Here is a 12,546-nt window from a genome sequence, read left to right as displayed (position 1 = left end):
ATGATAATAAAACATACACCCAGCGAGGCAAATGTGTTGATGTGATTGCAATCAATGCTATAAACTCTGGAGGTGTGAGGAAGGTCTGTCTTGCCACCAGGCAATTTTTGTGGCTCCAAAGTATTTCCCAGCCTAGGAACAAGGAGAGGAGAAACGTACCTCTCCTTCCCCAATGTTTTTGAAATTCCTGAACAATTTTACAACTTAGTCCAAGTAGTAAAGACCAGAGGGAAACATTGAGCAGTTTTTTGCCATTCTTACAGTTGCCTGCCTGCCTTTCCCCTCTGCCAAAACCCGAGGTTTTTCTGGGCACAAAATCAAGACCTCTGGCATTGGTAATTCCAGGGTTTTTATGCTGACCCTGACTGTGGGGGATGAAGTCTGGATTCCTGACTTGTAAGTACTCTGATAACCACCAGGCCGTGGTTTCAGGCCACTACAGAAAGCTGTCAGCTCTCCCACCAGGGGTAGAAGGGATTGCAGCTGGAGTAACCTGGCTGGCAGGTTTCTCTCCTGAATCCCCAAACACTTGAGAACATGGGATCTTCTGTGTTTCTAGCATCCTTTCCTTACTCCTCTGTGCTGCTGGTACGTGCAGAGGGTAAGCAGGCATTCCTGGCATACTTCAGTGAGCTTCAGGTGGCAGAGGCCCCTGTGGGATCGGCGCGTCCCGACAGCGAGAACGGGTGTGTGGCTGCAGGGCCCAGCCATACACCAAGCCCCTTTCCTGCAGGCAGCTGCTGGCAAAAGAACGAAATTTAGCCTGGAAACATGGGGATGCATTTTAACACGTGTCTGTATAACTGCATTCATTACCCGTGTGCGTGATGAGGTAATACACGATTACACAGCCGCCTTTTGCCTGCAGGACTTTGCTCAGCGTGTGCCTGACGACGTGTCCTCAGTCAGCAGCTACGGGGGTTTTATTTTCCTGCTGACGCAGTGTGCGGCTCTGACGTTCTTCCCATATATCATGAAGATCTGAAAACAAAACGCATTCCTTCATGGCTAAAGTTCAGTGAGCACTGCTTAGGATGATGAGATTACGTTGCAGTGACGGCTTTTATTTACCAGCTTTCCCCTGAATCCGTGAGCAGAGCAGGGAGCGGGATGTTTCAGCTGCTGGCAAGTCAACTTCTTCATCTCTGATCTGTTAGACACTGAGCGACCTTCCCTACGTACCGTGTCTGACAAGTACTTGGTCTGTCTTACACCCCCGTCACTTCTGTGGATTGCAGACTTGTGACCGTGGTGGTGCTCAGCTAGCACGCACTTGCGTGCTGATTTTTGTGAAGATAGAAGCCCGTGGAACATGGAGATCGAAGAGCTTTCTGGCCATGGGCTTGAGCCGTGGTAAAATGCACACTGTGCTAACCAGTCTCGGGTGGTTGTGGTAAGGGGAATGGCACACGAGGCTGAGTTCTCCTCAGCCACTTGAGAAACAGATTTCCTAATACTTGTTTTAGGAATTTTGGGTGCATTTTACTGTTTGTTTTTAGATTTGTAGTCTTCTAACTAGGAAGAAAACCTAAGAAAACCATGTCATATTTTCCCCTGTTGCATTGAAGAATGTCAAGCACTTGTAGTCCTTTTCCTTCATGCTCCAGGGATGAGAGGGGGCGCCGGCACTTCTCCATGTACAAGTTGAGCCTGACTTGAAAACTTTCTTGACTGAAAAGGCTGGAAAAAACACACTTGCACTGTGACTAAATCTAGCATACAATTAATTCTTCTGTGCGGTTCTGTGTGTTAATTGCTGTCAGTGTGAACTGATGGTTTAAGCAAAAATAGAAAATTTTATAACTGCTGCGTTGCTTACAATGCATCCTCTGAAAGTGCAGGTCTGCGGTGGCTTTTTGAATCCCATTCCGTGCTGTCAATCTCAGTGAATCATCCTCCTGTAAATGAAAAGGGTGTTGAAGAGAGCGTACCTGGAAAGTGTGGTTTGCTCTTCGTTTTCCACTTCTAGGTGTTCAGAAGCCCAAAGCTGGCAGTGCCAAGCAGAGGACGTGTCTCAGGACAGATGCACTTGAAGGCCCTGCCCCAGCTGAGGCTGGTGCTGGTTTGGAACAAGCGAGCAGCTGCTGTGGCGCTCAGTGGCTCCCTGCGGGATGAAAGACAAATCTGCCGCTGGTGCTTCGCCCCCTTAGAGGCGTATTTGATTTTGAAGAGCTTTACCCTTCTGTCAGAGGGGTTTGATGTTGCCTGGCGTGCTCTCGAGGATGGGTGAGACAGGCAGGCAGTGCAGCAGCACATTGAATGGGTTTTTAAGCACGAGCAGTGTGAAGGTGGCCAGCACAATGCCCCGTTCAGGGGACATTTCCAGTGCAGCAGGTAAAACCCCCAGGTTGGTCTCCCCGTAGCTTGCTGCTTCCCACGTTCCAGTGCTTGCCTGTAAGCACATGTCAGTAGTCCTTGGAAGCACGACGGGAATTAGCCTGAAGTCTTACTCCACACCAAAGCCAAAGAGGTGCTGGGAGCGGCTGCCCTGGCATTTTTGGCACTTTGTTTAAACTTCGAGGCTGCTACTTTAGGCACTGTCTCTGAACAGCTTAATTTATTATTTTTTGCGTGTACAGTTGCATAGCAACAGATGAAAAAAAACAACACTAAATGCAGCTAATTTAGTTGTATTACTGATAAGCTTGCATCTCTTTAATATGAAAACGTATTTTTAATAAGACTAATCAGCTGTAATTCCTGGGTTTTGCCAAGCAGAATGTTAAATAAACAGTGTTGATGAACTTGGTAAAGAACCTGACACCCAAGGGGCTTAGTGCCACCGCTGAGCTGTGCTGTGAACATTTCTTTTGTTTTTCCTGCTGTTGTTCGGGGGTATTTTCTTCTCCTTTTGCTACTTATTATGTAAGTTTCTCCAGTTCTTTGTCCGTCATTTTCCTTAGCAATAAAGTGCTTTGACTTATTAAAAACAAAATAAACACGCCTAAACACCAACATCGAGTGATGCAATGTACCTGCTGAAGTATAGAAAGTAGAAATTGTGAGTGAGTAAAATCAATCTATTTGCCTGGGAAAGCACCGAGAAGCGTTACCATTTTAGTATGGTGGGGTTTTTGACCGGGACAAGTGATGGATTTTCTGTTTTTGCATCAGATGTTTGGCAGCAACAGTTAATTTTTATCATTCACAGGGCAATGTTCCTGTTGCCCAAAAAAGCATGTGTCTGATCAAGAGCTTTCTGGAATTTGTTCATAAATCTCTCCTTGCTGCTCAAATATTTGGACAATACGAGCAGCAAAAGCCTGGCTAATTATGACTGGTTGAAGCACTCTGTTTGTTTCGTTGTTTTCATAGATTGCCTGTTCAAACTATGTCCCATGAACCGGTACTCTGCTCAGAAGCAGTTCTGGAAAGCAGCAAAGCCAGGAGCTAACAGCACAACAGATGCGGTGCTACTCAATAAGCTACACGTAAGTATTCAGTGTTTTGCTGCCGTTGATCATAAACACTCTCATCCATACTGCTTTAATTATTTCCAATCAACCTGACACTGTTAACAAGGAAATATCAGAGAAGTCTATCAAAATCAGTACCCGAGACTCCTATTGAGATGTTCACTGAGATGTGACTTACAAGCCTCCCCTGATTTTTGCTAAACCCTTGAGGTCTGTGTCCACTGGCAGCGTGTAAGGCACTGGGTTAGAGTCACAAGAGCAATTAACGCTTTTGTCATTAGCCCGTGCTAACTGTAGCAGTGCTCTCTGTGGGTGTTTGGGGGGCATCTTTTAATGGCATGAAACCAGGACCCTTCAAACAAACACAGGAGCGGGTTCTCAGGCGTTGTGCCTCAGTGCATGAAGGCACGGGCGTTAGCTGTGCTGGCAGATGCCATGAGCTAAATAAATCTGATAGTCTGATAAATCTATTGAGGTGCCTCACACAAATACTGCTGCTGGGATACATGTAAAGGTTGATGGGTAATTATGAGTAATTATAAGGCCAGACAGCCTCTCCTTCCTTATTAGCTTGCAGTATTTAATATTTTTTCTGGGTAAAATGTTGACGTTCAGCAGTTGAAAACCCAGTAAGGCAGCTGATTGCTGGTTCTAGAATTCCTTTTTTTCACACCAAAAAGCCAACTAACTTAAATACCATCTGTTGACTTTAGAGTTAAATAAACTGCATGTTTATGTTAAAATTACATAGCTGGAGTACTTCATGTCAAAATTACAATTCTAAATATTTTTAGTTTCTTAAAGCCTATATTAAGCTCATTGAAGACTGAAATACAAAATGGCCCTGTAGGAGAGTGTCATTTGCTGATTGCCATATGGCTGCCTTGCGCCTGCATTTCAGAAAGGCTGTTTGACTCATTTTGCTTCTGAAAACATAATTTTATAACCCAGAAGTATTGACTTGGCAAGGAGAAAGTTATTTCTGTGCTGGCTGTAACACAGAGGTCCCTCACTTGTGCCGCATTTCTCCTGCCCCTTTAATGATGGTAGGAGAAGGAGCCCGTGCCATCAAGCTTGAAGTGTCGGGGGATTCTGGGTTTTGTTTTTCTGGTGTGTGAGGGAAGGGGAGAGTTTATGCCTGCAGGGTGTGTGCGCAAGTTCATGGATTTTAAAGACAGGCATGTTCTAAACACTGCCTCACGCCTGGAGGAAAGCACCGTGTAATTGCGCTGGATTACCGTGTCACTGAAAGTTGTCTTCTCTTTCCTCAGTACACGCCAGGCCAGGTGTTTGAGACCCGTAATATTCTGCTGACATTTTACTGGTTTGTGACAAGACCCCTCTGGAAATCCAGGATTAGATTTTGCCAGTGCTTATCCCCAGCTGAGGGATGCTTGCACAAAGAAGTGCCACCGTGCATGAACCGTGTACTAGATTAGGTGAAAGGGTTTGAGTACTTCACAGCTCGATTGGAAATGGTTCAGTATGCATTACTTCCACATGAGGCTAAACTGTTCTGGAGGATGTGCTACGTCAGGACTTCAGTGACCCGGGTCTGATGCCTGGCTTTAAAATAACCTGGTCCCATGTACACCATCCATACATCAAAACTTAATTTTCTGCCAAGTTTGTGAGTGTGCCATTTATTGGTACATAGAATATACCAAAACCTCTGCATTTTGCAGAATGTGTGCTGGGCGGGAAGCGGGCTGTGCCCCCAAGACATGTGCATGCAACAGTTACCCCTGCCTCTGATGAGACTTCTTTATCAGTGCCCATAGTTTTTAACAAAATTAGCGGTGCAAGATGTATTCATCATCACTTGCCTTTTTTGGCTTCTGTTTGCCTGCTGGTGGAATTTATTGTCTGCTGTGGCACGCTCAATGCTGAGGTCAGGTTATTTTAAGTTAATGCCATTTAAGGGATTTAAAATCTGGGACACTTGTCTTTCTTTGGTATCAAGAATCAGTGCTGCTTGAGAAGCTGACATCTAGTGGCCAGAGAAAGTGCTTTTCTTGAGTGATTGTCAGATTTGGTATGTGCTTCTGAAATCTGTCCGAAGACTTAATTATGTTTTCCCAGAACACGCAATTTTCTTTATTTCCAGTAAATGTGGCACCCAGTTCTGTGCAGGCAGAGAAGCCCTCTCGTTTGTGATCCTCATTGGTAGTTGAGGGGTACTAGTGTCTTACCTGAATAAATTCATTTTCAATGGAGTACTGTGAAATCAAGAAAAAAAAATAATAAAAAGAAAATTATGCTGCATTGTATTTCTGAATGTATTTTTGAGTTTAAATGAGCAACTGTATTCCGGGTTCTCCTGGAGAAAGAACCACTTATCTTACCTAGCAGAACTCCTAAAAATAGCAAATTTTTGTAAGCTGAAGAAGGTGAAACTTTAAAACAGTGTAGAGATAGCTACTGCAAATAAAGAGCTAAGCTTTGTCTTTTTTTAACTACTTAATATAGCTGGGAATTGTGGGCAGTCCCTTTTCCTCCAAGAGGGAATTGGACCTAGCATAGTCATCGAGATTCTTGAGAAGCAAGTCATAAACAGTCATGCTGAGCCTCCTAAAAAGTCTGGTTTTAAATCACTGTTACCCAGATGCATGTTAAAATTATTATTTCTTATTAAAAATCAACTTTCTTGGGAAGTGAGAGGGAATTTCTTTACCAAATGAAATGGTTTACAAATGGTTTTAAATAGCTTGCTTGTTTTTAAACAAAACAAAGTACAAGACAATAGTGAGTATGTGGAGCAGATGGCAGACGTCAGCCATTGTAAGAAGAGCTGGTTGGCTTATATGGATGAGTTATAAATTATTAGATTGAATAATCATAGGGATTAGTTTTTCTATTTTGCATAAGATTTGCCTTTTATTAATGTGCTGGTATGATGCAGAAGTGCACAGCTGTATGTTCACAGCCAGTCTGTAATGCAGCACCGAGCGGTACCTAATGAGGCGTGAGCTGTGTGGTGCTGGGAAGTCAGGGGCTCGTGCACTCAGAGCTCCAGTGGGCAAGTGTAAATGCCTTCCAAATAATCCTGCTGCGTGATGGGGATGATTAGAGTCATCGTAAAAAGACAGACTGTGGAAGAAAGGGGGCCTTTACTGTCAAAGTAAAATAATGAACCAAAGTAGAGGTTCTTTCCTTTCTTTTTTATAGAAATCAGTAGAAGAATACAGACTTCCTGGCTTGGGTTGTTACCATCCCTTTTCTCCTTCCCCCCTGCAGGTGTTTTGTTGTTTTCTAATGGCTCGTTTTCCATCTTGTAGCAGCTATTTATCAAATTTGTCAAAGTCAAAACTCGTATCATTTAAATGTTCTTTATCTATCTTCATAAGCAACTGAAAAAGGGAATTAGAAATTATACTATTGGAAATTAGGAAAAGGAAATCTTGCTCTATCAGATGTTCACGTTTTTTCCAGTTCTGTGAAATACTCTTAGAGCACTGTAGCTGTCTGGCCACCCTGTTTTTAAAAAAGCAAGTGAGTTGTTCTCTTTTCCTGTCAGCATGCCGCAGATTTGGAAAAGAAACAGAATGAAACTGAAAACAGAAAGCTGCTGGGAACAGTGATCCAGTATGGCAACGTTATCCAGGTAGGTTGTGAACATCTTTGCAAGCTGAGTGGGGGAGTTTAAGCTAAATTGTGTGCAATGTGACTTTAAACTTGTAGTATTTGTAGACGAGAATCTGTAGCTTTGCCTGGTGGTCAGCATCCTGAGGTATGATCCCATGAAGCAAAAACTGGGTGTATGGCTGTGATTTCCGTGAGGATATGGATAGATTCAATTTTTATTATGGGTTAGCTGTGCTTTTTCCTGTCTGAGGTCACCATATAATTTATTTCTTTGGGAATATTTCTTTTTTGTGCTTACATTATAGTTGGCCATGTGGAACGTGGCACAGACACTGTATCTTGCAGTCAGGTGTTGAAACATCAAACACTAAAACATGTATTTTCACGGTGGTAGAAATGTTCTGTGAGTAACCACTATTTTTAATAGTCGAAAAAAAAAAAAAAACATCAAAAGTGTCTTTACGAAAGTATTTGAAGTTACTGGAAATGTGGCAACAGGTGTTTTGAACAACACAGCTGAGGAACCAGGCTGTGCCCTGCTGCAGTTTGCATGTTCATGCTGATCATGTGCAATCTGTGGGAGCTGTTAACACAGTGGAGGGTTGTAGGATGGGGCTTTTTGAAGAGAGTCTTCAAAAAAACAGTAGAGTTTTCTGTTAAACAAATCAGACTGAGCAAAGTAATGTAAGAGCAGCCTTATTTTACACCACCACCTTCTGAAAAGGGAAAACTACTTAGTGCCTTACATTTTACAGCTTTTGGTCCTGGGTCTTTGAGCAGGCTGCTGTAAAATGAGGTGGGCAATTCTAAGTGTTTATCCTTTGCTGGAGAAGGAACTGTTAGATTATTGAAGATGTTTTGAGCTGTAAGACTCTGTATCCACTGAAATAAGTGCCAGTGAAATTGTGCATAAATTCATCAATATTTTCATATGGTATCACCTAGCTATTGTTCTGATTCCTGTATGATATTGTGGTTGTCCTATACGTGCTCACTATTTCTTGAGGGGAGGAAAAATGAGCATTCTTAGAACTGAACTCTAATTCTTATTCTAGCTGCTTCACTTAAAAAGTAACAAATACTTAACAGTAAATAAGAGGCTACCAGCTCTGCTAGAGAAGAACGCTATGAGGGTGACCTTGGACGAAGCTGGAAACGAAGGTTCCTGGTTCTACATCCAGCCTTTCTACAAGCTGCGTTCCATTGGAGACAGTGTAAGTGCTGAGAATATCCTCGTCTATTGTTCTGTGCACAGCTTGGCAAAGCTCGTTTCGGGAGGTCTGTCTTCCAGTTGATGAGATGCACAGAGCTTCTCGTGCCTTACGTTGCTGAAACAACTTTTTTCCTATGCTGTCAGGAGGGGGAGGAAAATTGCTATGGTAACTTGTATTTTGGAAACATGGGATGATTTAACATTGGAAGGAATAAGAGACCTAATTATGGTAGCCTTTCTCAATCCCTGTCCAATTCAAAATGGCAGGAATTGTTGAGTTCCTTTGGTATATTTAGAACAAATAATATCTGGGTTTTCAGTGTTGCCAGTTTTGAATCAAATTTGTCATCATTTTGTATATGATGAATGAGGTAATAATGAGGCCAAATGGCCCTGTTCATGGGAAAAAAACAGAAAATAATTGGTTCTGATGCATTACCTTTGTACAAGAGTTTGGTGTACTACCTGCCCCCAGCCAGGCATTAATAAGCTTAAGGGTGCTCTGTGGAATAGTCCAGGCATGGATTTGGCACCGAAATCCAGTGAGTTTTATTAAGTAGGAATAACTTCTCCTGTAGACCAGCCCCATGCATTTTGATGTAGGTGTTGTGCCTTTTACACACACACACACAATAAAGCACAGGATAATAGTCTTATAGGCTATTAAGCTCTTTTAAATCATAGTTATCTACAGACACTTTATCATAATGACCAGTTCCTTTCAATACAGAGAAGGGTTTTATATTTTAATTTAGGTAAGACTTTACCCTGGAAGAAGGGAAGACAAGGACCTTGACTGTCCATAATAAAGTGCTTTTGTCTTGAGCCGTATGCCAGCCTGGTCAGGGACATGATATTACAAATGAAAGTACCTCTCGGAGGAGAGGTTTTGGCTGACCTTTTCCCATAAGAATTACTTGTTAAATGTTAACCAATGAAACTAATGGAAAGTAGCAGATAAATTTGTTACCAGAACTGTAAAGTGTTTCTTCTGTAAGCCTCTGGATCCATTAGTATAGGCTTTTTTTCTGCCCGAATGACTGAATATAGTAAGCTAAATTCTGAAGCAAACAGAATCCTGGTTTTCATATTTAGACTGGCATCTCTCCAAACTACAAGAAGGTGATTTCTTCCTATCACTTCCATTAACCAAAAAAAAAAAAAAAAAAGGAAGGAAGGAAGGAAAAAGCTTTCTCATACTGAATATTTCTGTCTGATGCTTCACTTACCTACAGGTTGTCATTGGAGACAAAGTAGTGCTGAATCCTGTCAACGCTGGCCAGCCTCTTCATGCTAGTAGTCATCAGCTTGTTGATAATCCGGGATGCAATGAGGTAAGGGCAGATTGACAGAGCTGGGGCTTTGGAATAACTTTACAAGCTCCTATATATTGCAGCTAGGCTGCCAGGACTTGTGTTTTAACAAAATTAAGCCCTCAGGAAGTTCATTAGTACCTCTAGTGGTGTTTAGGAATGGTTATCTCGTTGCTCAGCACCTTAATATATCTACAAGTCTTTTCTTGCACCTTTTGGGCACTTGACAAAGGTTAAGTTTGATTTCTCTTGCTTGACTGGCTAGAAATAAGATTTTTCTTCAAAATCAGTAGTCATGGCACCATGATGTGTGACTTACTAACGAGTCAGATTTGCAGTTACTTTTTCTGGAATAGATGCAGAAATGGCTTTCTTTAGAGCAGTGCAACAGGGATGGCAGTGCTCAGTTGAAAAACATGAAAACAGTAAGGCAGTGGCATCTTGTGCAGGCACAAGACAGTGGGGCTAATACGTTTTATTTCTCCTTTCAGGTCAACTCTGTGAATTGCAATACAAGCTGGAAAATAGTCCTTTTCATGAAATGGAGTGATAATAAAGATGATATCCTCAAAGGGGTAAGACTAAAAATTACTTGCTTGCAACTTATTTGTTCGCTGATGCATAATGTCTGTATTGATCATGCTGTCTGGACTTTGACAGGGGGATGTGGTAAGATTGTTTCATGCGGAACAGGAGAAGTTTCTGACTTGTGATGAGCACAGGAAGAAGCAGCATGTCTTCCTGAGAACAACAGGGAGACAGTCTGCCACTTCTGCAACCAGCTCAAAAGCACTGTGGGAAGTAGAGGTAAGGATTGTGATGCGGGTTGAGGGTGGCTTTGTAGTGACAGTTACAGTTTCTGTTTAAAAACTTCTAGCTGGATTTCCTTTTTTAGGTGAAATTCTTACCAGTGTTTGAAGTTTAATCTTTAGAATTCCTTTACTTGCTGTGCTTTCTGTGCAAAATCAAAACTGAGGGCTTTCTAATGCTGCAACAGAGAGCTCTGAATTGCAGGTTCTTGACAATTCAGAAAAAGAGGACAGAAGTATCTATGATGTCATTTTTCTTACCAGTCACTGAAATCTAAAACCAGCTAATAATTTCAACTGTCCTGCTGAGTGTACTGAACATTCTATTTCTGGTGTGGAATACTGTGATTATGCATATCCTCATTTGATAGGAGATGGCAACCCTTTGCTAGTCTGTGCATTGTCTGAACCATTTTTTACTGTACTTGGCTTTTGAATAGTGACTAACACCTTTGCCATCATTGGCTTCTTAAAATATCCTCCCTCTTTTGGTGTGATTAGACTGAGCCAGTTGTTTTACGTAGATATGATTTCAAATGCCTGTCATGTGAACTGCCTGAGAGATCCATAAAATTAATTTCAATGGTGGAGATGATTTTCCTGTTGTCTTTCCAGAAGTATCTGGTTTGATATGCGCATTTTCCCCCATTTCAATTGCGAGTTTACCTGTAAGTAGTGTTACGTGAGCATGTTACAACACATCAGAGGCTTTTGTGGTAACTGTTCACATCCATGCAGATACCCAGTGATAAATGTGAGGAGTTCAGAGGTGAGGTAGTCCCTCCCCAAAGTGCAGAGGTCAGCTATGTTTTCCTGAAGTACATGGATGTACCCCCAGAGTGAAGGTTCTGCTTTCCACAGAGGTTTGCAGACCATCATATTTGCCCTCTAATACTCTTGTACAACGCTGCTGCATTTGAAGCAATTCCAGATGCCTTCCCCCACCTGCTTTCAGAAGGTCAGATATTTGTTATACCCAAAGGTAAAGTATCTTCTGCATCTCTTCAGGAAGCCTGTTTCAGGACTTAGCAACACATGCACATCTAGAGCACCGTCTTTAATTCTCTGCTGCTAGCACCTTAATTTTCCTGCTGTCACCCACCAGATACCACTTCTCCTAATGGAGAGCCAGCTGTGTTCAGTGACTTTGCAGAGTGTTACTTAGTCAATGAGCAGAAAATCAATGTTCATAAATTGAAGTGAACTAATTGCTCAAAGTGTTTGGTGTACTTCATGTTGTTTAAGCATGAAAGATTGTTTATCTTTTCTGAGTTCCTCGTTATGTCCATCCTTACTTGTAAGTGAAATACAGCAAGTCACTAATGTGCAGTGTGAATGTTTCCCTTTATTGTAGGTAGTGCAGCACGATCCTTGTCGTGGTGGTGCCGGGTACTGGAACAGCCTTTTCAGGTTCAAACATCTTGCTACTGGACACTACTTAGCAGCAGAGGTAGGTGTTGGGGCTTGCTTAGAAGCTCTGCCTTTCCTTCCACAGCATCTTCTTTCCTTTACCCCTTCTGAAAATCTCTCGTTTCCCCCCCTAAAAATGGAAACAGATGAGAGGAGGAGAGTGAAGCTTGGGTCCTGTACTAATACAAAAGTGGATGGCTAGACATAGAAAACATGGTCAAAGATGTGTAATTACGCCACTGTGCAGGGGTAGTTTTGAGCTTTTCTATTTGAATTCCGAAGGCAAAAACTTTTCTACAAAGGATAGATGCTAAATACTAGTACACTGTCATGTAGGCAGTAAGAATCAGGGTGAATGTATTATCACACGGGTTGATTACAAATAGCTGAGAGCCTTTGGGGGGGAAATGAATTCAGTCAACTGTTGTTAGTTTCTCTTGAATCGCTGATTTCCTAATAGAAGCAAAGGACTGACTGCAAGACAGAATTGCAGTTAGGCTTCAGGCCAGCCTGGTAAGAACTGCAGGTAACACTTAGCTGTCCAAGCACAGAACAAATAAATTGGTTTGCGCACCAAAGTGGATATCTCTCCTTTCCACCCCGAAGAAAAACTTCAAGGCCATTTATTTAAAAAAAATGTCCAAGGGTTATAATTTTGAGTTTTGCTGCTTAATGCTTGTCAATATTTACTGAAGTTAGTTTTACTTAATTCACAGCATAAATATGCCAATGTACCAGTACAGACACCTCTGTAAATAAAAGCTGCCCTGGATGTAAAAGTGCGTAGTAGGGCAGAAAGC

General features: G+C 42.1%; 1 protein-coding gene across 8 annotated transcripts in view; it reads left to right on the top strand.

Moving 5' to 3' along the window:
- The window catches only part of ITPR1 (inositol 1,4,5-trisphosphate receptor type 1), a 160,876-nt gene that overhangs the window by 34,971 nt on the left and 113,359 nt on the right, over positions 1 to 12,546 (top strand). For all 8 annotated transcript variants that reach the window (XM_084530751.1, XM_084530747.1, XM_084530746.1 and 5 more), the window contains exons 4-10: positions 3,316 to 3,431; positions 6,934 to 7,020; positions 8,057 to 8,215; positions 9,450 to 9,548; positions 10,019 to 10,102; positions 10,188 to 10,334; positions 11,691 to 11,786. In XM_084530751.1, the coding sequence (XP_084386877.1) occupies positions 3,316 to 3,431; positions 6,934 to 7,020; positions 8,057 to 8,215; positions 9,450 to 9,548; positions 10,019 to 10,102; positions 10,188 to 10,334; positions 11,691 to 11,786 (788 nt within the window). The remainder of the gene's footprint in view (positions 1 to 3,315; positions 3,432 to 6,933; positions 7,021 to 8,056; positions 8,216 to 9,449; positions 9,549 to 10,018; positions 10,103 to 10,187; positions 10,335 to 11,690; positions 11,787 to 12,546) is intronic.

This window comes from Aythya ferina, assembly GCF_964211825.1.
Source record: "Aythya ferina genome assembly, chromosome: 10".
NCBI lineage: Eukaryota > Metazoa > Chordata > Aves > Anseriformes > Anatidae > Aythya > Aythya ferina.
This window is presented reverse-complemented; position numbering and strand designations above follow the sequence as displayed.